We start from the raw sequence: 27,462 nt of genomic DNA on the forward strand, positions 1-27,462 counted from the left end.
GAAAACCATCCACAGTAGGCTGGACCCTCCCACATCAAAAGGCCATCAAGAGAGTGCCACACAGGCTCGTCTATAGGCCGGTGTGGTAGGGGCGTCTTCTCAGATGACTCCCGTTTTTGTCAAGATGACAAAACAAACAAACAACAACAACCACCACCCAGTGTACTTGTACTTCTATACATATCTATCTTTTTAAACATCAGCTAATGATAGGATTTATGACAAATATCTTTCTCCTATCATCTCTTTCCAGATAACTGTTTGGTCAGTTGCTTAGTAAATAAAAGTCCACACTATGAGGTCCCTCGTGTGGGTGGATGCCTGGAGTTGTGTGTACTCATGAGTTTGCCACGAGAAATAACATGGAAGGCCCTGGAGGGAAAGTCGACACTGAAAGGTTACCTGAGGAGAGAAATCCCACTCGGGTCTAAGACTGAAGCTCTCTTCCCTCTGAAAGGAAGGTGGTTCGTTACCCTTGAGGTAACTTGTGTCCTGACCCTGGGAGTAGTCTGTGGCAGAGCCAGGGACAGAGGAAAGCACATCACTATGTCCACAGGTGAATGAATATTTTACAGACACGCCCCCTGCCCGGTAAAAATACTTAAATATGGGGGAAAGCAAAACTAAGCTTTTTTTTTTTTTTTTTAATGAAGAGTATAGCCTACCATCGAGTGAGCATTTATACTTCATATTTGTGGAGTGGTCATCCCCTGACTTCACCATCTTTGATATGCTCATGATACTAATGATTCGGTTATGTGATGACAAAAATGATTCCTGAAGAAATTAATGTGCTGTTTGAAAGGGTGGTCAAGATCTGATTGGCTTTTAGATTAATGTGCCCAAAGGAAGACCCTGGATATGCGAAGGAGCAGAAAGTTAATGATTTATGGCTCCCCCTTTTCTCGAGGCTGCAGTAAGAGCTGTAGATAGAGCTTGGCTTCCAGAGGACAACCGCAGCCCATTCATTTTAAGGATGTGAGAAACTGAGCACCACGGTGACCTCGAATCACCTCTTCCTCCTCCCGCTCCTCATCCCCCTCCTCCTCCTCCTTTTCCTCCCCTTCCTCACCCCACTCCTGCACATAATGGTCTATAGCGTGCTTCAGGAACTCTCCCCACGGTTGTCGTTAATCATCTCGGGAGCGGTTGCTTTCCCCCTGCAGCTGTGTAAGCCAGGGAAGCCTGTACCGTAGTTTCGATGGAGCAGGGCAATTGGCGCTGGAATTACTGCTGCTCTAATAATCTGCTCCTACTCCAAGCACCATGAGTTTTCCTGACGAGCTAAGTTTTCTGGAGAAACAAGATGACTAACCATTTTTGTGATTCACATGACGGTTTGGTTTGGTTTGGTTTGGTTGGTTTTTATTTTGTTTTGGCTTTTGGCTTCAACATTCCACCTTCACTGTACCCTTCTCATTCATTTCAGCTTCTTTCTGGTTCATAGAATCAGGTTTTCTAGCATCCTGTCACTAATGGTCGAGTTTTGTTTGATGTTCTCATTATAAAAGACCAGACACCTGCATATTGTTCTTCTCTTAGGAAATTGAAAGTATCTCTTAGGCCTGGGCTAGCCTTCTCAGGAATGGATTAGGTAGCATTGTGTTGGTCGTTGAGAAGATAAATCAGAGGAAGAGAACTCACCCATCACAAGACACAGAACTCTCAGACTTCACATCCTCACTTGGATGTCTGTGGCTCATAGATGGGTTGACTCCCTCCATGGGTTACTGATGGAGCGTCATGCACAGGCTCATGGAGCAAGAGGACAGTCAAGATGGTGTCTTGAATGATCTTAGCCTAGAGCTAGAACCAATAGTTGCTCCCAAGATTAAGGGCTAAACTTCTTGGTGTGGGCTTTGTTCCAGGCACTGACATCATGTTTTAGGGCTTGCAGGAGATTTTATCATCAGATAAACCGAGAGCCACTCCCCTAAGTTGACAGTCTGGTGAGTTTTCAGAAGCAGCTCTGAGCTGTGAGCTGTAGATTGAAGTGGATGCTGCATAGGAACTAGGGGTCCTTGCTTAGGCTAGCTCACAAGCCCCTCGCTGTCTGTGTCTTTGCCTGTAAGTTAGGCACGATAATGTCTCTTGGAGCTAGGAGCTTGCACCATCTTGTGGCTCACATGTGAGACATCCTGAGATGTCTACAGAGTCAAGTTTGAGCCCACCACAACTGAGGCTGGCACGGCTAGGACTCAAACTCAGGTGAGTTTGACACTTTCCCTATTGGTCCTGAAGGAACTGAAGCCATCGGTCGTATTACACAGAGAGACGTCCATGTGACTCGTAGGGAAATGTGATAGAAGTTTCAGTAATGTAAGATCCTGGTGCATTTGAAGACAAAAAATCCTAAACTGAGGTCTCAGATCCTATAGCCGTACATCTATGCCTGTGGCAGCTGCTGATGGACAGCCAGAATGGTACCCGTTGCCCTCAGACTTATCTTACTTTCTCCTTGCCTCCTGACTCTGCACTCTGCAAGGCTGGGTTTTTATCAAGTTAGTCATTCAAAGTTGGCCCCAGAGTGTTAGTATTTTGCCAGGTTCTTGAAACAAGTGGGTCATTTCCAAGTTGTACACTCTAGATGTAAGGACCTGCTCAGCTATATTTAACATGTCGGGTCACTGGGAGACAAGGAGTTATAGTATTTAAACAACACTCAGACCCTTACCTTTCTCTTTTATTTGGGGGAGAAAAAAAAAGCTGCTTGTATTTACCAGTCAAGGGAATTAAATTGACATATCAGAAGTTGAATCAAAGCCAGCCCATCCTATCAAACAAAATTCAAAACAACTGTCTAAAGCAGGAGTTCTCTGGCTTATCAAGGGAGTGGCGAATGGAGACAGCAGCTGTACAAGGCACACCCACCATGGTACTTGTTTTCTGTGGCACATTAGGAGCTATTTGCAAAGCTTCTATGTACTCTTGAGTCTTTTCCCACCAACTGTGTTCTGCCAGAAGCCTTCAGGACCAATGGAATCCATATGGCAGCTTGTAGCATTTGCTTAGCCTAGAAGTGCTTTAAGTGGGTATGTGCTAACTTATCAGTCACTTTTAGATGTCACTACAAATGAAAATGAACCGGAAGTGGTTTCCTCGTGAACTGGGCTGACCTTTTCCACCCCACACTTTTCCTATCACCTGTCTTCAATTCCACTTACTCATTCCCGTCCTGTTGCGAGACTGTTGTTCTTCAAAAAGGAAGCAATGTTTGTGTGACATTACAACTCCAAAGGAATCTTTTTTTTTTCTCAATTATGAACTAAAGATGAATCCCAAGGACTAAATATGAAGGAAACATTATAAAATTAGAAATCAGAGTTTCATCCTACAGAGAAATCTCTCACTTTTTATGTTGCTGAAAGATAAAACTGGTCTAAAAAGATGAAAGAAAGCAATGAGAGTTTAAAATTAATTTTCCAGTACCTTCCGGGGGCGGGGGCAGAGGGTCTTGTTGAACTCTTGAGTTCTGATTATATGGGCCATGTCAGTTATGATTCATCTCATGTACAGTTTAATGGGCCTTTTGAGCCACCGTATTTGGGAGATTTTCCAAGTTTCTAATTGAAGTATCTGGTTTAATATTCCAAGGAGAAATAAATGAATCAAAAGGCTGAGAGATGCCTCAGTGATTAAGAGCACTGTCTTTCTTTTTCCTGAGGACCCAGATTAAATTTCCAGTCTTGGCGGGGAGGGGCGTTGAGACAGGGTTTCTCTGTGTATCCTTGGCTATCCTGGAACTCACTCTATAGACCAGGCTGGCCTTGAACTCAGAAATTCGCCTGCCTCTCCCAATTGCTGGGATTAAAGGCGTGTGCCACCAGGACTTCAGTCCCAGAGGGATCCAACGCCCTCTTCTGGCCTCCAAGAGCACTGCAGGCCAGTGGTTCACAAACATACATCAAGCTAAGCATCTATACACACGAACTAGTAAGAAAAGTTTAAATAGACAATCGTCCCCTAAAGTTTGACATTCTCTACCGAGAACAAAGTCTTCTGGAGTGGAAGGGCTCGGCCCTTGAGCTATGTGTCTCTGGTAGAGATGACAGGGGTGTGGAGGTGACCTTATTCCATCTGACATCTACAGTCTGAATCCTCTCCTCGGGTCAATATGCATGACAGCAGTTGCTGGGTGGCGGTTGTTGGGTTTTTTGGTTTTTTTTTGTTGTTGTTGTTGTTGGTTTTTTTTTGTTGTTTTTTGGTTTTGTTTTATCCTGTCCTGGGATTGTTGGGTGTTTGTCCTGCTATGGATATTGTCTGAGTCTAAGAACAATGTCAGCTCAGATTATGTTATCAGAAATATTAATAGCCCCTCCTGTGTTCATAAAGAGGGGTCAGCCATTGCCAAGTTTTAACAACTGACAAAATGTCATACACTTATTATGAAAGAAATTGTAACTTTGTTGCAATTACTTTTGAATGGAGATAGATTGCACAATTACTTTTTGATGCAATTACTTTTGAATATACACACACACATCTCCCAAGGTCTGCACCAAAAGTACAATTACTTCCAGGATTAGATAAGGAAATTGTCTTAGGGCGCGCACACACATGTGCATGCACGAGTGCGTGTGTTCGTGTGTGTGTGTGTGTGTGTGTGTGTGTGTGTGTGTGTGTGTGTTTCACATGTCTGTACCATCTATAGGATGTTAAGGAGGTTTTGCCCTCCACATGAGTTCTTCAGTATCTGGCCCTTACTGTTAAATACTTGGTGGTTCAGTAAATGAATCAGGATTTTCTCCGACAATCCCAGGGCTTCGTCACGAGCACCTCTGTTGTTGTTTATGTTTATCAGTGATGAGCAGTCACCCACTTAAGGCGTTATTGAAAATGTCAGTCTAATACACATTTATTTAAAAACAAAGAAAAAAGCAATATTGACTGTATAGGCCTGGAGTACAAAGAACATGGTTCTTTTGACAGCCTTCCCAATTTAGTGTCTACTAGCTATTCCTGGTATCTCCTGTGGAAATTCAAAACACACTTCCTTACCCTGAATCGAGAGGCCAGTGGTAGCACCTTAGCTAAACAGGGCAGTCGGCCGGCCGGCCTCCTCACTGCATTTATGCCTCAGGTGGCTGACCACACACTCTCTCTCTCTCCTGTCACTGAAAAGCAAAACTAAACTCTGCAAGAAAAAGCGTATGCCTTCAGAACCAGTAGATAGCCAAGTACAGGATGAGTGCATTTTACAGCAGGAAAGACCTTACTGTGGTGGTTATCCAGCCCCATGACCCACTGCCGCCCAGGCTCTCAGCTCACCTGCCCCTCAGGACGACCTTTGTCAGCTGACTAAAGCAACCATGCACAAGAATGAGCTGCTTGTCCCTGCCAGCAACCTCTCTTCCAAGATGTTCTCTGGGAAACGCTCATATCTGGGCTGCAGAAATAGCTCAGCGGATAAGAGCACTGATTGCTCTTCCAGAGGTCCTGAGTTCAAATCCCAGCAACCACATGGTGGCTCACAGCCATCTGTAATGAGATCGGATACCCTCTTCTGGGGTGTCTGGAGACAGCTACAGTGTACTGACATATAGTAAATAATAAATCTTTAAAAAAAGAAAGAAAGAATGCTCATATATGTCCAGTTATGAACTTGCTAGCTGACATAGGTTGTGGGGTTTGCAATCTGATTGAGAAAGCAGGGAGTCTGGGCCAATCCCGGTTGTCCTCCTCCCAGTCACCCCACTCACGACCCCTGTCCTCTGCCCCCATCTCCATCCCTGCTTATCCCATGGGTCAGAGGCTGCTCAGCAACATGCTCTCAACAGCAAGGCCTTCAGGCCAGCAGAACCTCTCCAGGAAGAGGGCAAAGAGAATGACCTGAACTTCAGTTGTGGGCATGAATAGAGTGTTTCCTTACAAAAAGGACCAGTGATGTGCCCAGGGAGGGACAGGCCTGCCAAGCCTACCAGAGAAGCGTGGTCACGGAGCCAAAACCGCACTTTTTTTTTTTTTTGAAGCTGTGTCTATCACACAGCCTCTGGAAGGAACGAACGCAACTTACAGAGGAAAGGGCTCTCCTTCAAGTCTAGTTTAGTAATGCGTCATGGCATGGTGCTGTTAGAAGGAAGAGCCACCTGATCTGACGTACACATGGCTGAGATGTGGCAGAGGCAGAGCTAGCGGCTCCCCAACAGCGGCATTGTCACAGCTCAACAATACGCCTTTGCCCATGAACACAGGGGCCCAATGGCTGGCACTGACATAGTCCCTCAAAAGTGCCACTGTCCTCAGTTCTCAGGCAGCCTTATTGTTCAGAGCTCAGGGAATGAGGCTTCTGTCCAAATATGAGACAATAATTTGTGCTGTATACTTGATAGCAGTATTGTGGGTCACCGTGATGTAAAAGATTGTCTAAAGTAGTCCACCCCTCCCCAGTTCCAACTTTCAACCCTGTGAATAACTACTTAACACCCCCCCCCCAGCTGAAATGCCAGCAAAATGTCTGCTGCATTTCCAGACAATACACCCTAAGAACAGAGAAACCATTTCCAATCCAAAGCAGCTCTCCCGCTCCATTGGCTTCCCTACACAGGAAGTCTCCCAGAGCCATTAAATCCATTGTGCTAAACAGTTAACAACTGAGGGGGTACATTTAACTATTAACAATTAAAAATTAGCCGGGCAGTGGTTGCGCATGCCTGTAATCCCAGCCCTTGGGAGGCAGAGGTAGGCGGATTTCTAAGTTCGAGGCCAGCCTGGTCTACAGAGTGAGTTCCAGGACAGCCAGGGCTACCCAGAGAAACCCTGTCTCAAAAAAACAAACAAACAAACAAAAACAATTAAAAGTTAGTAATAAATTACAGTGATGTCCAAAGTTTGGAAGATTGTCTTGAACCTGCTCTGCCTACTTGCAGTCAATCTGGTAGTGATAGAATAGAGAGACATCTCTGGGCCACATGGGTTTTGGGTATGTCTGATGGGCTGGGTATGATGGAGAAGGCTATAGTTACAAAATAGACTTATACAGAAAAGTCCCAGGTGTAGCCAATGTGTCTTGTACTACACAGGGTCCCTTGCTTCAGACTTAGCAGAAGTCATTGGGAGCTCCTCTACTGGTGTATGGTGCAAGATAAGCCTCATGTATCTAGTATGTACTGTCCCGGCAGTACCAGTGACTGGCTGCACTTTTGAACCACAAAGGTCATTTCCTCACTGAGTGTTAAAGAAACAAGTCAATTGAAAGTCACATCCATGTGCCAGGTTTACCTAGGGCTTTGGGCTGCAAGTGATGGAAAGAAGGTTTACAAATTGATTTCTGCAATACAAGAAGTCTTGAGCCAAGGGGAACTGGAACGTAGTCTCGCTCGCCACCTCAGCCACATCCAGACCAACTATTTTGCTCTCCTGGCTTGACTTGGTCCTCGGAGCTGCCAAAGGCCTGCTGAATTGTCGGACAGTGTGTATTAGAGAGCGGAGAAACCTTTCCCAACCCATCACATTGGCTAGAACGGACCACATGGACTTTCCTAAGAGAAGTCTCTCCTGAGTCGGGGTCCTAGAACTGGTTTATACGCTTGATTGCTCCTATACTATACAGAAAGGGTTTGATTTTCTTAGAAGAGTAAGACCCTGGGTCACCCTGAACAAAGGATGAGGAGTGGGGGAGGGGAGTTCTTGATTCTTCCTCAGCCACTGGATGACATATCTGTGGTTTTTTTCCAAAGCAGCAGACTAAGATCTAAAACCTTAATTTGGAAAAGTTGGAAACTTTCATGTTAAAGTTGGTGGACCATCATCCCAGGAAGCAAGGGGAGAGGGACTCAAGTTAAGAGTGAACATTTCCATTATCCAACTTGTCCAATGAAATCGAGATCACTGCCTCTACTTTCGGGCTGTAGAGGCATCCTCACCAGGAGTTAAACCTGTTCGAGATTTGAAAGGGACAAAGAGCCAGCCTTGGGGTGAATAAGCTTCCAGAGGGAAGAGTACTCAAAAGCCCTGAGGCAGAGAATGTGATGTGCCCAGCAGTGCTGGCACACTGAGCAGAACATCAGGAGGTGAAGGTGATCGAGCAGTAAAGAAGCCACTCAGAGTTGTGCGATCCCTGGTCAGGAATGTGGGGGTAGGGGCGTTGTCTAGATGCAGAGAGCCACTGAAGGATAAATTTCATCACTAACCAAAAAGTGACAGTGCCTATTGAAATGAGGGACACTATCCTTAGAGATGCTGCTTCCCGTCCCGATTTAGACATTAATCAGGAAGTCATCTTTAATTCCTTAAGTCTCAGCAAAGTCAACTTTTAAGTTCTCTGTATGTAGTGGACAAAGTTCCTGGTCGGATTAGCTGAGTGACTTGTAACTCTTACGCAGGAAAAGTGTTTTCTCTAACTCCTCTTGGAAAATTCCATTACCCAACCTGGTGAGGGTGCCACTTCATCCCATAGTGGGTCGTATATGTAGCTCCCACTGACTGTAGGAAGGCTGTGGTATCTTATGGAGAAGAGAAGGGAAGGCCAGGACATCTCTCCGTGGAGCCAGCCATCTCTCTCTGCATAGAGACTGTAGATGCCATCCTGGGTCACACACATTAAAGTTTCGCTCACAGTGACATCCCCTTGCTCCAAATGCCAAGTGCTTTCATGCTTCACATTATTACATCAATGTGTTCCAGAATGCTCCTGTTTCCTTATCAGGTCCTGGCTAAAAAGGGGTTTTGTTTGTTTTGTGTTTATAGTGTCGATAAGCTTTCCTCTCTTTGACGTTTTTATGGAACATCTGTGACTAAGTGGAGGCAAACCTGTCAAGCCAAGAACAGTGTTGGCAGTTTGTATACTCAGTTGGGTGGATACTTAGCTCTTCTAGGGTGAATGGAACTCTTCTTAGGGCTGGTAGTAGAGAGAAGTCTAGAAGGTACTTTTGATGCAAACACAGATGAGCAACAGGACATGGCCAGGACCAGCAGCTTGGATCCTGCTGCAGGAGCCAAGGCATCTGCTCCAGATGTGGAGGGAGAGTTCGCTTAAAGACACTAACAGACTTTCAGGGATGAGAGCCAACGGGACTTGGAAAGGGACTGGATGCAGACAGAGCAGAGGTAATGCCAAGGACGTAGAGCTATTCTGTCTCCTGTCAGTGAAATTGGTCCCAAGAGGAAATAGTTCCATCTGAAAGCCCGGTGAGGACTGAGTCTTCTTTCCATGACCTCATTGTGGAGCACAGAGAAAGAGCAAACAGTCATCAAAACCCAGTACCAAGAGTAGTGCTAGCTCCTTTACAGGGCGTTTGAAGCTTGCCCCAGGTAACTGGGTACTAGGATTCTTCTCTGCCTGCTATGACCAGTGGCAGACCTGCCTTCTAAGGATACTCGTATTAGTTATACAGCCCATCATTATTGGAGGGAAGTATGGCAGAAGGACCTTAGGTAGCTGGCAATGTTCCATCACTGTCAGGTGGGCCAGGCTATACAGCTTCAGGGCCACCTCCAGTGGCGTGCTTTGTCTCGTCAAAGGCTTTACCTTGTAAAGGTTCCAGACCCTTCCAGAACAGACCACCAGTTGGAGACCAGGTGTTGAAATGAATGAGCTTATGGGGGTTAATTTATACTCAGACCTTGGGCTGGACAGATGGCTCAGTGGGTAAGAGCACTGTCTGCTCTTCCAGAGTTCCTGAGTTCAATTCCCAGCAACCACATTGTGGCTCAAAACCATCTATAATGGGACCTGATGCCCTCTTCTGGTGTGTAGTTATACATACAGACAGAGAGCATCCATAGACATACTCAGACCCTAACAGCGGTTAATGGTGAAGGTGAACTTGAACTTGGTCTCCTGACTGTTGTCTCTTTTCTCTCTTCCTTTCGGAAGTATATTCGGTGCTCTTCGAACTGGTGCTTACATGCTGTACATTCTGATGACCAAAGGCCTGAAGCAGTCAGTTTGTGACCAGAGTTTTTACAATGGACCTGTCAGCAAATTCTGGGCTTATGCATTTGTGCTCAGCAAAGCACCCGAACTAGGTGAGTGTCTGTTTCCCCTCCCACCCCACCCCACCCCACCCCCACTGCAGCTTCACATACCCAGGACTTACTAAGCATGAACCAAGAAACACAATGCGGAGCTCTGTCTTCTGCTGGCTGCTGAGAAGCTAGAATGCCTGAACTCTAAACATTTGACTGACTCTCTCCCACCCCTTTGCTCCTTGTTGATGTCGCTGTCCATTATGTATATTGATGTCTCCATCAATTCAGTCACGCAAGACCTGTGTTCATATTCTGATCCTCATAGGAAAGGGTTTTAGGTAGAGCTTTTGGCTACTCTTCCTTAGTCCTAGGAAGACAGCCATCAATCCAAGAGTTTTTGAATGCCAACTTCCTAACAATACTAAAAATAGGCCACTCTCAGGGATTTATAAAATAACACACGGTCCCTTCTCTAAGGCCCATTAACAGCTGAGCTAATATTAAAATGGGAGAAAAAGAAGAACAGCGCTACAGTTTCCAAGTCATGGAGATAAGCAAACGTCTCTCTGCGGTCAAGATTCAGACTCGGAAATCAAGCTTTGCTTTGGGGGCTTCTGTTCTCATTAACTGAGCTAACTATTGGCTTCTGCTGCTTCATTTTATCATCCCTGAGTCTGGCCCTGGGGAAAGGGAATGTAGGGCACCTGCTAGACATGGGTGGAAATTCTCCCTCTGCTTATAGATTCTCTTCGCCCTTCGGTGGTCTTGAAAGTAAGGGTGGCATAGGCTTGCCGAAACACGTTAAGTTATGTCATGGACCTGTTATGAGTACGGTTTTCTGGAAATGTGTCCTTATTGCTAGAGTAAGGAATCCACTTGTGAGGGTGAGCTGAGTGAATCCGTGACTAGCGGCCACCAGCTCACAAACTGGAGTATATTCTTCTTGAGGAAGACAGGTCACCCTTCCATCTGGGATTCCTAATATTTTTAGTCCAAGATCAATAATTATGTGGCTTTAGTGGAACTGAGTTGAATTGTGAAATCAGAAGGTACAAATGTTCTTTTTTTTTTTTTTTGTCTTCTTTAAACAGAGGCGAGAGTGTGTAGATTTATGGGAGACTTCTCCGGTCTGTTCTGACACTAGTGTTTTGTAAGCTCATCAGAGTTCGTGGTCACACATCTGTGTAGATACTGTTCTCTCGAGTGTGTTGGGGGAGCAGCTGAGCCACGTGTCACAACATGGTGTAAATCTACTGCCTTTGAGTAGCTGACAGTTGGATTGATGGCTGTCTTCCTAAGACAAAGACTAAGGAAGAGTAGCCAAAAGCTCTACCTAAAAACCTTTCCTATGAGGATCAGAATATGAACACAGGTCTTGCGTGACCTAGACTGAATACATTAACAATGATGTGTGTGTGTGTGCACATGGTAGGCATACACACAGGTAGCACCATGAACACAAATTGAAAATAAGATGCACTGATAGAGATTCTCTCAGTCAGTGAATTTATATAAGCACCTACCATTCAGATATAAATCTACTTTACCCAGAATTTTATAATATGGTAACTACAGATCAAGCCCCAGGAAATTTTGTGTGACTGTGGGTGTGTGTTTGAACACATTGGTGTGTAGGATGCAGGTATATACATGCCATAATGTCCATTAAGAGGATGGAGGGCAGACGGCCTTGTAAGCTGAGTCCTTAGCTTTCACCATTTGAATTAAGGTCTGGGGGAGGGTTGGCACATGCCTTTAAATCCCAGCATTTGACGCAGGGGTGGGCGGATCTCTGAGTTCAAGACCAGCCTGATCCTTAGAGGAAGTTGTAGGACAGCCCGGGTTAGTGTTTTTTCGAGAGTGCACACCATGCTAGTTGACCCCAGCCCTGTCTCTACCTCTTCCCTTAGACACTTGCTCTACACATCCAGCTTTTTTTATGAGTTCTGAGAATTCCAGCTTAGGTCCTCATGTTTCTTGTTGAGGTTCACCTTGACTAACATATAGAAACTCTAACTATATATAGATACCACACTAACAGTTCGCCACTAAGGCCAGTATGGTGACATCTGTCATCCAGTTCCAGATCCTTCATGTAACGGCATGGAAGTTAAAATCCTTCATGGAAGTATTTTAATATCTGACTACACTTTCTTAATTTAACAATATGGAACAATGGTCTCCAAATACTGTACAACTTGTGTCACACTGGCCTTGTCTCTGGGGTCAGCTGCTAAGTGTCACGGGTCAAAAAATCCAAACAGTTGGCACTTACAGAGTGTTTGCCTATATGCTTTGAATGTTAACTCCTAGTCTTATGCAATTAGTAAGTCCTACCATTATTATTTGCTAAGAAAGGTTTATTCATTAGAATTACTTTTAATTAAGTTTTCTTATCCGTAAATCCTACCTTCTCTGCCTTTGTATGTTCTAAGAATTATGGAGTCCTTTATGAATACCACAAAGAAAGGTTTACTCTCACACACACACACACACACACACACACACACCTTTCTGGACTTTTTTATCTTCCCCCAACTGAAACTGAACTCACTCCCCACTGACTCCTCATCACTAAACTCTTAATGAGGGTAATAAGGGCTCTCCGTTCCAGTGGAAACAGTGAACTTGTTTCCATGGATTTAAAGGACTTCACTCTACCAGTGAGAGCAAAAGAGCTGGCCCTCTATTCTTGATACCAAGCTGCCAATGTTTGGATTCTATTAAAACCTGCTGAGATTTGCTTCTGTTACAACTTGGAAACATCTGCTCTGAGTCCAGGCCCTTGCTCAGTTGAGTTTATTGTTGTTTTGAAGTGCCAACTCAGCAGTCCTTCAGCTAACTCTTCCAAGAGGAGCTCAGCTGTCTGTGACAAGCCACATACACAGAGTTGCATCAGCACATCTCTCGGTGGCTGTGACAGCCTTGGGAGAAGAGTTGCTATTGACTTCCATAGGCACACAGAGATCTTGGATATAAGAAACTCTATGGCTTGAATGCTAGCTGTCTCTTGGCTGAAAATAACTGGGCCAATGGTTGTAGGACTCGCCATAAGCAGGATCATGAGTCAGAGGTAACAAAGAAAAATGACAAAGCAGACACCTTCAAGAAATCAACACCCTTTGTTTATACTTGGCCAGCCCCAATTCCATACCAAGGCATATTTATTTGCTCAAAAAAGATAGGCTGGCCAACATCAAACCCATCACAGTCTTTGGGGCTATCATGCATTTCTTAGTTCCTCTACAGTTTTTGCCATTTCTGCAAACTCCATGATTTGGTATGACTCAGGAAAATGGAAAATGATTCTGGGCTGTTTCATCAGAAGAACTCTATTTGCATCAAAAGGCAAGGCTCTAACTAAATAGTAATAGCAAAGTCCTTGGAGTCATGGTTGGACCTTCCGGAACCTCAGGGTATGTTATGGGAAACCAGCATACTCAATGTGTGTACTAAGGACAATAACTTTGGTATGGCTCTGAGTAGCACTGCTCAGAACCATTGAAGGGAGCTAGTTACCCTCAGCTTCTACCATCCTGAACATGAGTTCTGTAAAAGACTCGGTGTAAATTTACGTGGCTATTGTTTTCAAGACTTCATGACAGATCGTTCTCCCTTTCTTACACTCCTCCCAAAGTAATCAGCCCTACTGAGACTCTCCAGCGTACAGACAGGAGAGAGCACAGAGTACTTCAGTAATGCAGGCCCTGTCTTGTTAGATAAGAAGTTCCTCACGCAAGAGTGATGTGATAGGATGGTATTTAAAGAGTAAGGCAGGATGAAGTGCTTATTGTTTTAGGACAAATTGCTTTTACTACAATTGAGTATTGTATCAAATTGATATTTTTAATGAATATTAAGAGACTCATTAAAAACCATCTTGATTAGAACTGACTAGATTAGTTTTGAAGATGGAATTCCTTAGACTTCTACCTTTCCACTACTAACAAAGGTGAGCCAGAAGTGTTGTGTCTACATTATAGTCCAGAAAGGAAAGGAAGGCACAGAGCGGTATAGTAGTAGCAAGGAGAGTTTGGCCCTTAAGTATACGTATGAGAGTGGCCATCGCCTTCTGTCATTTCTGTCCTTATAGTCATCAATAAAATCAGCATCCCACAAGAGAGCAGAGGATTTCAATAGAAATTTTGTACTAGGCTTAGAAACGTTACCACTGGCAACTTGGCTTTCCGTTTTAGACAAATATAAAGTTATTAGGTTTAATAATTCAGTAGGGAAATAAATAACAGCTCTGGTAAATGCAACAGGGACTGATGGCACCAGAGCCCTCAGAAGCTTGAGGCTTCCCAAGGTCCAGCATTACTAGGCCTTGACTGCATCAAGAACTCTAGGCCATCCACCAAGTATGTGAGGGGTAAGCCTTGGGTTGTCCTGGTTCCGTTTTTCTGTCATGAAATCTTGGAGTATTTGGTTGGGCACTTGAGTTTGCACTTCAGTCTGCTACCTGGTCGTACTTGCTTTGAGAGCAGTCACCTGTCCCCCTTCTGGTCATCTTTTCTGTTATATATATGGTTGAATCTGCTTGGTGCTGTCTGTTTCAGGTATGATGTTCTGTGGACGATCTCGAAGAGTAGCCTTGTCTTGCTTGTTCAAGATGTCTGCTCCTTAGAGCCGGCCTTGGTCTTCTTCACTCACGAGGCTTTGTTCCGCTCTTTGTCTTCCAGGTGACACGATATTCATCATTCTGAGGAAACAGAAACTGATCTTCCTGCACTGGTACCACCACATCACTGTGCTCCTGTACTCCTGGTACTCCTACAAAGACATGGTCGCTGGGGGTGGTTGGTTCATGACTATGAACTATGGCGTGCATGCCGTCATGTACTCTTACTACGCCTTGCGGGCTGCGGGTTTCCGAGTCTCCCGGAAGTTTGCCATGTTCATCACCTTGTCCCAGATCACTCAGATGCTGATGGGCTGTGTCATTAACTACCTGGTCTTCAACTGGATGCAGCATGACAACGACCAGTGCTACTCCCACTTTCAGAACATCTTCTGGTCCTCGCTCATGTACCTCAGCTACCTTGTGCTCTTCTGCCATTTCTTCTTTGAGGCCTACATCGGCAAAGTGAAGAAAGCCACGAAGGCTGAGTAGTGTCAGGGCTGAGGAGGAAGTCATAGCTCAGGGTCATCACGAAAAATAATCGACAAAAGAAAAATGGCACAAGGAATCCCATATGGTGCAGCTAAAACAAAACAAAACATCCGTATGAGCAGGCACGAGGCCCAAGGCAGCTTGGGACTGAAGATTAGGTTGTAAGTTTATGATCCTTTCTGGGTGAGGACTCGCTGAGTGCAACTCTTATCTCAAAGCACGGCTGCTGAGGGGACCCCTTCCCTCTGGCCTGTCAACTCTAGAACACACTAGATGCAAAGGCAGCCACGGGCAAAGAGATTGGGCAGAGATTAGTGGACGGCCAGCAAAACACTGCAGGAAGCAGGTGGGGGGAGGAATCTACTCAGCCTTTTTGTTTTGTTTTGTTTTGTTTTGTTTTGTTTTTCTCTAAGGATAAAGGAGTTTCCCCTTTTCAAACGATGTGAGCACACACACACACACACACACACACACACACACACACACACACGCAATCTTTTCAACACGAAACCAGAGCTAAAAGAAAAGATAAACATGGGAGAGACAGGGTTTCTATCTGGGACAGCAATGCTTTTGCAAAAGGCTAGGCCTTTTAAAGAAAGGTGAGCTTGTAACTCCTTGATAAAAGATGTCTTAATTATTTTTACTGCAACTGAAAGTAAAGAGGTAGAGCCTTTCCCCTTCTGCACAGCCTCAGGGCTTGTATGTTCGCTACAACCAAACACAGGACAGTACTTCCCCCATGATACTTTATTACTGGGAGAAAGAAACCCCTGTAGTTGAAACACCACACTGACAACTGTTATTTCTGCTCTCCGACGAGAATTCAAGCATCCGTTGTTCAGTTGCCCCAAACTTTAGGACGGAGGAGTAAATGCAGAACTGAAAGGGAAGAAGCTCAGCTGGCTGGCTTGAAAATGGAGTCTTGTACCATGTGTAACAAATGCCAGCCCATCGTCCCTGGAGCTGAACAGGGAGGAAGGGCTATGGGCAGAGACTAGAGCCGGATTCATCCAATGTGCAGACAGCGTGTTCGCCTCCCTCCCTGTTCGACCTCACACATAATCCTGGCTTTCTAAATGAGGCCCTGTGACACACTCTGTGCTTTCTATATTTTTGTGACTTTCAAACACAGATCTGCAGGGCTCTGCCTGATTTGGGGTAAACACTGTGTTTCTGCAGCCTCTGCATTTGCTCCCTTCAGCAGTGCAGAGGCTTGAGAAGTGCCCTCTGCTGGCTTAGTGAGAAGCTTCAACAAACACTTCACAGTAGGTTGAAATAACTGACCACTAAGGGCCTGCGGAGATTAAACCCTAAGTTCTAAGTGCTGTCAAACACCTGACATATATTTGACCAAATCAGAAGAGAGAGAGAACCTCTATGCTTCAAGTAAGCGTCATAAATTTTTTAAGTGACTTTCACTTGAGAACTCAGAAAGTCAATGTATTAAGAGCCATATTCTGAAAGAAAGAAAGAGAAAGAAAGAAAGAAAGAAAGAAAGAAAGAAAGAAAGAAAGAAAGAAAGAAAGAAAGAAAGAAAAAGAAAGAAAGAAAGAAGCAAGCTAGACAATGTTAACTGTAATATTTCAGTCCTCTACAAGCCAAATAAATGTGTCGATGTTCCTAATATTTCAAAGACGCAATTACATAAAGTTGTTCAATGTGATATAATAGTATTCTAATTGGTTAAGTAGTTTAATGATTAGGCAAACTAGCAGAAACAATTAGAGGCTGCTACACCACGTAGATTATACACACATAGCCACGTACGTGAGGTACACGGAGCTATAAAGCTCAAATCAATAGTAACACGATTTTTGGCTAGCAGAAACTATCACCTATCTTCCTTTACTTGAGAGTGTACAGTAAAAGGGATTTTTTTTCAAATTATTTTTATATTATTTTAGCTTTAATTGTGCTGTCATTCATGGAACAGCTGCTCAGCAGCCTTCCTGTGAGAGATGACAGGGGTGTTTTCGTGTGGCTTGTTTACGTGTGGAATTGGAAAAGAATAAAATCTGATTCCCTTCTGTGGGAATGGGATCAAGGGTAGACAAAGGACCCATGTAGATCAAGTCATAACTGAACGACCAGGGAAGGGAGCCAGGCGGGGGCGGGAGTCAGCTGTGGCTTTCATGTTACCATTGTGTGGTGGCTGATGGACGGGACGTGGTTGGAGGGATGTTTTCTTACTTGGGGTAGAAGTTAACCGGAGATGAAAGTCTAGAAGCCACTCTGTCCAGTGGAATCTTAGGGTGTACTTGTTCCTTTGAGCTTTGTAAATGCACAATAGTGTACAATAATAAGCCTTTCCCTTGCCTTATGGAAGAAAGTGAGCAAGATAATGAAAACCAAGAAGCCACCTATCAGTTGAATTGAGTCTAATCAAAAGGCCAGCCTGAGGCTCCTCTGGTCGGTTCAGTTTAATTTAGATATTTACCATAGAATACAGGTACAATATGGAAATCTCATAAGCATAAACTTTAAAACGACTAAGCTATGCTTCCAAAGCACTTTAGTCTCAGTGTTCTTCGCTTCATGCTCTCTCCACTTGTAAAATAACTTAGACTTTTCATTCGCAGGATGAGTATATAATAATTAAGTTTCCAAACCAGCTAAACTGTAGCTACAGGCAATTCCAGTGTTCACCATGGGAAGAAAAAGCCACATGTTTTTTTAAAAACACAGAATTCTGATATAGGCTCAGCACACAGTTTTTAACATATCAGCTTAGCTGCTCTAATTGTATCAAGATACGAGGCTGGACCACTGGCCTATGACACATCTAAAACCTGCCAGAATTGACTGCCACGTAGATAATACTGCTGTCAGTGAACATTCCGGGCAAGCAAGTTTTTGTAGCTGCCCCACTATGCTGCAATAGATTATCTTTCTATTGAAGATTTCTCGCTGCATTCCAATCCCAGTGTGGTGAAAACTTAATTCCTGGATTGAATGAACACAAATCCAAGGTTTCATATAAACGCAGTGCGGTCACTAGGTCTGAGCATCAACTCAAATGTGTTGAGTTTGCAATGAAATTCTAGTGAGAATCACTCCATTCACACAGTAGGAGATTTTTATCTGGACCTTCTAGTGTCAACTGTGAGGAGAAACAACAACTATCATTATTATTTATTTATTGTATTTATATCCAATGCCAGGCCAAAGTATTGATTTAGATCAAGCAGTGCCCTTCCCCCCCTCCCAACCCCCCATCTTTCTAATCCTTCTGCACTATAGAAAGTCAAGACTGGAGGGGAAATCCATATTCATTGCTGCAGGGGAAAGCAGGTTTATTAATCCTCCCGCTGTCTTTATGAGACCGATTGACCAATGTAGCTCAGGCAGAAGTTTCATGTGGGTGGGATATCTACAGGAGCCTAGGAAAACACTTCCAGAGAAGATAACCACAGACTGTTGTTTTTGTTCATTTGTTTTATATCTTCATGGTAAGATAAGCCTGTCACGGAGTTACAAGGCACCATGACACTAAGGTAGAATGTTCCAGAAGTCTGGCTACCTTCCCAGGCTGCTCAGTTACCTGGGAGTGTCTAGTTACTATCTTGTTCTGACGAGAGGAGCTTTTGCTCAAGAACTGCCAGATACAGACACCAAGTCAGCCCTGGCACACTCTACAACCTCCGGGCATAGGTAATGGGTCTTTGACTATTGGATTGCCTCAGTGTCAAGTGAGTTCCTAGAAGAAGAGACCGAGTAGGCTCCACCCCCCAGACTCCACCACACTCTGAGTTGCATTGGCAGGATCGGTGTCTAGACACAGTTCTTTGTGAAGTGTCAATGCTAGAGACAGTTGTGAGGAGATCATGATGACAGCCCAGAACTTTCTAGCCTTCAAATGCATCCTTTTCCAGTCTTTGTTTTGATAACAGCTATTTTGCTATCAGTTTGGGACAACAGTAGAGTCTGTGGCCATGTGATCTACAGCTTATGATCACACAGCTCCCATTTCCTGGTGCCTGAGATCCCAGCCATCAGAAAGTGATTTGGGTGAGAATTCACAACATATATGTCACCTCTGCATATTGAAGTGACATCTAATAAAACAAGGACGTCCTATTTTGTCTGAACCCGCTGAATGAAGCTCTGTTATCCTAGTTAGTCATTGGGCCGCCATCCTCTGTACCCGATAGTGACACAAAACAGATGTCGGTGCCTGTACAAGAATTCTCAGTGCCTGTTGTGACAGACTGTGCTTAGAAGAAACATTCGTGAGCCATAAAGCAGGAACCACAGATGAAAGGGCCAGTTAAAAGTCCACCTGCTCCAAGTATCATAGAAAACCCAAAAGCCTGTTGTATAATCTGGTATTGTCCCCATCCCCAGATGCTTTGAAAACTAGGATTCTCAGAGCATGGATACCCACGCTTCCATCTTCCCACAAACATTTCCTAGAGTTGTACTGGTGGGTGCAGCGCCTAGGTGGTTGGTTGGGGGAAGTCTTGGAAGCTGTACTTTGATTGCAGGTCAAGCAAAGCCAAATCCAGATATTTCTGTGTCACTCACCAGTTGTCCATGTCCACCCACAAAACAATTGTATTATAGTCAAGTTGTCCTAGCTGATTGGTCCTCAAATAAGGATGCAACTATGTTTGCAACCCAGTTAGGACACATTTGAAAGAACCTGACTCACTAGCATCTAAACAATATCATTTCCCCAATGCTTGGTGGCACTTCAGACTTTTGTTCTCCTGGTTGATCAAGGTGTTGCCTGGTGGTGCCGCCTCCTAGTGTGAATATTTCAGTTAAGTGTGGGTCTGAGCATGACCGGGCTGGGCTTAGCTCACTGCTACTTGGAAAATGACTGGCATTCTGCTTCCTAGGCCCTAAACCCATATTCAGAGGGAAAATTCACTATCAAGCCTCACAGCGAAATCACAGCAGTGTTGGAATTCTTATTTTCAAGTGCTTATCTCACAACATTGAAAAATATTTTTGGTGTATTAAGATTTAAAATAAAGTCATCATAACTTTTGATTTAAAACTGTTTCTAGTTCTTTGTTGTTTTCTGGTCTGGAGCGGTCCAAAGAGGACACTGTAGGCCATCCAGAATTCTCTGGAAAGTCATTCCTATATCCATGTGCTGATAGAATACACGAGTGGCTAAGATTGCTCTTGCTTTCTCTGGCGACCCACCAATGACATACAAGGACTATGAACATGTGGGTGTCAATTCCACAAGGTACCTAGCTCCTCCAGAACGCCTTTCATGGTTACAGCATCTTACAGATGACACTGTTCACATTGCCTTTTGGCTCTTCATGAAGTCTTTCTGAGATAAATGAAATAGACTCCAGTTAAAACCGCTGTGGTGGAGGCAAATATAGAGATAACATCCCCTTAGACATTGCAATTTTGCTATACCCATTCATTTGACAAGAAGTCCGATGTAGGGGGCTGGAGAGATGGCAGTGGTTAAGAGCACTGACTGCTCTTCCAGAGTTCCTGAGTTCAATTCATGGTGGCTCACAACCATCTGTAATGGGGTCAGATGCCCTCTTCTAGTGTGCCTGAAGACAGTTACAGCATACTCATATACATAAAATAAATAAATCTTTTAAAAAAAAGTTGAATATAAATTGAAAAATCCAGTACTGAGCCCTGAACTTAATCATGTCGAAAGGCAAAGTATTTCAGGGCAAGATACGCTGGAGAAAACATTTAGACTGTCTAGACCAGGCACCCTCTGACCTGAAGAGTCTAACCTTTCCAAGTCTGGGTGCTCAACCCACTGTTGGGCAGGTATTTGCTGGTCAGTGGTTTATGTCATTCTCTGTGGTTTTGGGGGACCTTGCTGGGAAGCATTGATGTTTTAAAACCCAAGAACCTGATGTTTGTGGGGTTTTCCTCCGCTAGAGGATGCCATTCACCTTATCCCAGAATATATCATTAAGATAGAAAATGTACTTTCTTAATTCAGGGTTGGTGGGGTATAAATGTGTATCATAAAGGGGTTTTATCAGTATCAACCAGAAGGGCGTAAGAAGAGAACCAAATACGAACTTATAGCTTCTGTTCTGATGTGTCTGAAGAAACAGGTTTCAGAAGTGAATATACCAAACAAAAAATGTATATACAAAGTTACCCTTACTCTACCACTTCCTAGCTCTAGATAGTGCCGTGACTTTGACACTAAGAAATCTCATATCAGGCTTCCTACAAAAAGAATGTGTTACTGTAGTGTGGCACTAGAGTGGGCTTGGGTTTTTATTTCAGAACTTTACTTTGGTATCTTAAGCCGGTGGTCACAGTGGATATTCTGCATCAATGATCAGATCGGTTAAAATAACCAAAACAGCTGTGCCTGGTATCTCCCAGGCTTCCCATATCTATACAAAGGCTTTGGACGATTTCTGTGTCTGACACCAAATTGACAGGCACAGCTAAACACAGGCACGTGTGAATGAGTGCATGTTTGCATTCTACAAAACACAGAATTTCTTTCCTTCTGGGTCTGTGTTTCCTGTTTGGACTGACTTGACTGTAAGCCTCAGCTGCTTCTTCCTACAGCAGAGGATCATCCAGTCACAGACTACAACCTGTACAGCTACCAGAATAAACCGTCCTCCTTTCTAAGTTGATCATCTCAGGTATCAATCATAACAAAACACTGGTTGCTCTAGCCTTTTTACATCTTTAAATTGCCTTTGGTTGGAGGTGGGCACCTCTGGGATTTTATTTATTTATTATTATGTATTTATGGAGTCTGGGTTGTTATGGAAGAGATCGTGTGACACACTACGGAGTCGCAGGGTTAAATCCATGTGGCAGCCTTCTCCTGACTCAGGCCTGCTTCTCACACTAGGATTCTGTCTTCTCTGCTATCTTCAGCCTCCCTGGGTGGGAACCCTGGGTAGAGCTCTGAGGTTCACACACAGCTTCCATTCTTACTGACTACACTAATTCCTTTCATACTACAGGGGAAATTACCCCCCCCCCCTTGCACGGGGTGTTGCTTGGCCATGTTTTATTCATGAAAACTCCAGTGGGTGTTGGAGGCAGCCAGTACCTCTGTGAGGAGAAAGAAAATGTTGCCCGAATCCTCTGTGGCTCATAGTTACACATGAGTTGCTCTAAAATATCAGAGCATTTTTGTAAAATGAGCACTTGGTCTCCAAGAGAGAAACAATTATGGTTTCCACTGAGTTTTCAAATAATAAAATCAATAGAACATAAACAAACTGACTTTTCATACGGACTTAAGGAGCCCTACCAACTCTGCTCATGGTATGTAATCTGACTGGGAGCCACTAGCCTCTAAGGGCTTTGTTTTGTTTCTGGATTGCGGTCCCACACAGATTCCCCTGACATCTGCCGGATCTCTTGCATCTAACTCTAGAACTCACCAGAAGGGAAGAAAGCGAGCTGTCTTGAAGTGGATCAGGTGTCCTCCTCCAGTCTTTATTAAACTCGTTAGTGCATTTTTCTCCTGGCCCTGGAAATCTCTCCACAGAGCCAGGCTCCCAGCCAGCAGTTTCTTCTCTCCATCAGTCACCTCTGCCTTGACTCTGCAGTGAGATAGGACATGGCTTCCCGTAGTTAGATGGTCTGTGAGGAAGCTCCTCCTTCCACCAAGGAGCCAAACAGGTCAGGGAGACAGCAGATGGAGTTGGGGTCTCTGTCCCACTCCTGAGCTAGTCAAAGGTTTTCCTGGGTAGAGGTCACGGACCGAGTTTCCGTTCCTCTGTGAATTAATGTCCTCAGCCCCACAGTGAGTGGGCTGCTGAGAAGGCTTGCTACCCCTACCCAAGATGTACCTGAGACCCATAGACAGCGACTCCTTTCCTGTTCTCCCTCTCAGGTAACCTTTATCATAGGTACAGACATTTCTGAGACTGACTGAAGTCACCCAGACTATCCGCTGAATGAAAGAAACACACACACATACAGCACATGCACACACATGCATTCACATGCACTTCATACAGTGAGGACATACTTAGTCTCATACACGTCCAACCTTTGCAGTGGGGATTGGCTTTTTTTTAATTAAAAGAGCAAGCACAATAGCTTAGACTGTATTTATTCCTGCCTCACAGCCGTCACATGGGCTCCATTCCCTGTGTGGAACATGCAGACTAGGCACCCCTCATCCCTGTCCTTCCACCTCATGGACCTTGTCACTGCAGGAAACAGGATTGGTTGTCTGTCCCAGCATGTCCATTTTACTCCAGATTTCTAGAGACTGGTAGAGAATTAAAAATTTGCTAGAAGAGTAAAGGGACATTAACATATGGTTATTAATATAATACATGCCACAGTAGCTCTCTGGCTTCTTCACACCCACGCATAGAGAGGAGAAGCGTTGGTGGCTTCCGTTGTAAGCATCCATCTGTTCTTTGTGTCTGTGCGGTGCGGGTGGAAGCTAAGGGCCGTGGCCACTTCCTCACCAGTTGGCCACCCTATGTTTTGAGACGAGATGTTTCACAGATGCCTTGAGCTTGCTGTGATCAGAGAGCCCCAGGGGTCCATCCCACCCAGCTTATTTTATGTGGATGCTGGGGGTCAAAGTGTATTTTATGTGGATGCTGGGGATGAGTGTCCCCAAGCCGCGTGGAGAGTGCTTCCTTAACTTAGTCATCTCCCCATCCCCGCAATGTTCACTTCTAGGCAGCAGGCCTGTGCCCTCGACCTCTGGATAGGAGCATTTTCTTATCCCACTGGGAATGTCACCATTTCCTGTGGTGCAGTGTCTGGGATTAACAAGTGTCCTCTTTCAGGCTTGAGGGTACAGGTCTGGAGATGGGGATAGGTGTTTGACCATTCTGGGCCTCGGTTTTTCATTTGTGCAAAAGATGGTTCTGACCGGATAGAGGACTGACATAGATACTACTCATGGAACCTTTAGCATAGTTCTGACATAGACAGTAAGTATGGAGCCTTTAGCATAGTTGTTGATACCTGGAACTTCTGGATGAATGAATGCTAGTCAGTATCATTGCATCTTCTGCTGTTTCTTTCTCTTCTCCAGATGTTACAACTTACTCCAAGCAATCATACTGGAAACATCCATCAGTAAAGTTTCCTACCCATTCTTTGTTCAAAATATGAACTATAATCAAAACTTAGAGAATCAGATGTAGGTGTCAATACACAAAAATACATGTCAATAATTATACCATATTTCAACTCAAGTGATTTAATGTTTGGTTTGACATTCTTGTTTCCATTTGGTTTTGTAGATTCATTCACATAAAATAAGCCAAGACCTTTGGGGGGCAGGGGGAAGGGCTTCCCCTGAATGTCCACTGCTGACTGATGTCTTTCTAACCTGCCCTGGGATGGTGGTCATTTTATTTGTTTGTTTTGTTTTGTTTTCACTATAGGCGCACCTCTAACATAACTATCGTGAGGGCAAAAAAAAAAAAAAAAAAAAAGAATTTTTTAAGCAGTAGAGGGTAACTTCTGTATTTTGTAGCTTAAATGTAGCTTAAACTTCTTTATAACACAATTTACAATTGCCAGGCTATTGTATAAGTTTAAATAACCTGAATGTAAAGTGGGATGGCTTTCCATCCCACTTTAGCGTGGTTTTGATGGGCAAGCTTGTCGGGCCTCTTACCAATGCCTGGAAGTCAAGATGCAGGATTGCTGAGAGTTGAAGGTCAGACTCCACGATACCTAAACAGACCAAACCTAGGAGGAACAAAAGAAAGTAGAGCGAGAGAGAGAGAGAGAGAGAGAGAGAGAGAGAGAGAGAGAGAGAGAGAGAGAGAACATAGCCAAGTCCCTGAAGATTATTTTCAAAACATCCCAGCTGGATTTCTCCTGTAAAATGCTAAGCTAACTAAACATGAACCTGTCGTCCAGCTCCGTGACCACATATTACTCACTGAGAAGTATGACCCGACACAAGCTAGTCACTAAGCTTCCGTTTTTAAAGTATCTGTAAGGAAGCCACGGGAAGAAAGTGTCCCTGCTGTCAGCCAAGAAGTCGCCTTTACTAATTTGTCAGCACAGAGTCAGCAAGCTGTTATGGAGCTTAAACAAGGCGGTTTGTGTTAACTGTGGGGATTATATAAAGCTCGTCTCTGTTAGACATACATTGCCTCTAAGATCTCCACGCACTTTCCACTTCTGCATTGTTTTACCGTTAGATTACATGACTGCATTTCAATGATAATAGCTGCCCCTGGGCAATGGGTCAATGGAGTTGAGCCTTCATTAGCGTCCAGCCTGCAGACCACAGTCTAATATTCATGAGTCCTGAATTTTTTCTTCTACTCTTTCATTACCTTTATGAATGCATTGATGTCTCCATATTCAATGCATTTGACCCAACTGGAGTCCTTGACAGCTCTTGACTTCTTAGATTGCCACCTATGAGCATGGCTTCCATAGTTTCTTGTTGTGTCCTCGGTAGCCTGGGACAACTTCTGTTTTTCTTCTTAGCCGAGTGCTTTGTAGGCCCAAGCCCAGATCCAACCATTCCCCCAAAGACTCAAAGCTTCCTTCAGAGGCAAAACATGAGTATTTCCGACAACTCTAAATTACTCATATATTTTAGACACCATCTGAGTTGAACTACATTGTCAGGTTGAAAATATAGATATTCCTAAGACTGAAGACCCTATGTGTGTCTGCATGTAGAAATCATTTCAGTCAACAGCTGCACCAGGAACACACAGTAAGATGGCCAAAGAGCTTTGCATGTCCCTTCCCCCTTTCTGCAATATCTCTCTGATCAAGTCCTACAAGACCATTTTATCCCCCAGTTAACACAGTGAGCCAACTCAAAGAGCAGAAATCTAATTGTACAGTCAGGTTGAGGTAAACCTCGAGGCATCGAACGTGTTCCTTCACCATTACAGAAGCAGGTCAGGCTTCAGAGAAATCTCACAAAGCCCTCTGCACGACATCCTACAAACGATAATGACAGTTGCTTAATTACATTTCAGTTAAATCATTTAAAAGAAGCGTTGTGATCATAATTTTAATATTTTATTCTACATAAAGTAGGAAGAACGATGAGGGGCATAGTGTCTCAGCAAGGGCAAACATTGATTTATTCAGTCAATAAATATTTATGTGCCTGGAAATCTAAGGCACCCATACTTGGTTCTTATAGCTGTGAGCTTTAAAATTAATTTCTAAACTAGGCACTTTGGAGCTGGAAAGATGGCTCAGCAGTTAAGAGCTTTCTGCTGAAGTCGGGCAGTGGTGGCACATGCCTTTGATCCCAGCACTTGGGAGGCAGAGGCAGGCAGATTTCTGAGTTTAGGGCCAGCCTGGTCTACAGAGTGAATTCAAGGACAGCCAGGGCTACACAGAGAAACCCTGTCTCGAAAAACCAAACCAACCAAACAAATTAAAAACAAAGCAACAACAGCAACAAAAACAAACACACAAACAAACAAACAAACCAAAAGAGCTCTCTGCTGTGCAATCAGGAAGGCCAGGGTTTGGATCCTAGTACCTATGTAATAAATTAGTGTGTGCATTCCCTGCAAATGCCTGTAACTATAGCTCCAAGGGATCTGACAGCCTCTTCTTGTCTACACATACATACACACACACAGGCACACACACAAATGCACATATGCCCACCCTTCCCGTCCCAACAGGCATACAAATGTTTACAGATACTCACATAGACACACACACACACTTTTTACAAGTTAAATAAAAAGAAATTAATTTAAAGTTTTAAATAAATAAGATACCACGTGTACTCGAGTTAGACATGATGGTGAATATCTGTAATAGGATATAAGGAGGATATAATGTAGAAATAAGAAGATCAGGAGTTTAAGGTCAGCTTCATCTATAGAAGGAGTTTGAGGCAAGTGTGGGCTACATGAAACTCTCATGAAGGGGACGTTTCAGGGAGGAAGGGGTTGAAACATAAATCAATTACAACCAGGTTATTTCCATACTGTCAGGGGTACAGTGGTAGTTTCCTGATAGACCCAGACAGGACTCGCCTGATTTCTCCAGCTGACAAAGCCCCAGAGTTCTTGGCCCTTTGTAAGTGACAACCCCTTGCCTTCCACTATGGTATGGGCTGTGCTTTCAGGTCATAAATCTGTTCTATGTTCCTTTGGCTGCCAGCTTGTTACTGTCACTCCCCCACAGCCCCAGCCACCTCGATGTCCAACATGTCTTGTGACAGAGTGATTGAGCCAGCTGTTTTCCTCCATGGCTGAAGGCCCTGGAGACTACCAGAAGAGAGGCTTCTCATTTGGCTTTGCCTCAGTGTCAGTGAACCATGACTCGTTGCTGCTGCTATTTTCAAGTGTCCCTGTTGGCCCCACTTCTTCATGTTAAAAGGCATGTGTGGCTTTAAAGGACTCCATTCTGGCCAGCTTGAGTCCTGTGTTCCCTTTAAACCCCTCTCAGACCCTTTTGTGTGCTCCCAGCCAAGTACCTCATCTCCGTCTGCCACATTCCTCATCTCTGGATGACCCGTGAGGGGAATA

General features: G+C 44.2%; 1 protein-coding gene across 1 annotated transcript in view; it reads left to right on the top strand.

Annotated features, from left to right (window-relative positions):
- Elovl6 (ELOVL family member 6, elongation of long chain fatty acids (yeast)) overlaps window positions 1-20,027 on the top strand; it is a 106,110-nt gene extending 86,083 nt beyond the window's left edge. Inside the window, exons 4-5 of the mRNA NM_130450.2 lie at window positions 9,815-9,966; window positions 14,592-20,027. Of these exons, the coding sequence (NP_569717.1) occupies window positions 9,815-9,966; window positions 14,592-15,022 (583 nt within the window). The 3' untranslated portion in view covers window positions 15,023-20,027. The remainder of the gene's footprint in view (window positions 1-9,814; window positions 9,967-14,591) is intronic.
- The last annotated feature ends 7,435 nt before the right edge of the window (window positions 20,028-27,462 follow it).

The sequence above is a fragment of the Mus musculus genome, chromosome 3 (assembly GCF_000001635.26).
Source record: "Mus musculus strain C57BL/6J chromosome 3, GRCm38.p6 C57BL/6J".
NCBI classification, from domain to species: Eukaryota; Metazoa; Chordata; class Mammalia; order Rodentia; family Muridae; genus Mus; species Mus musculus.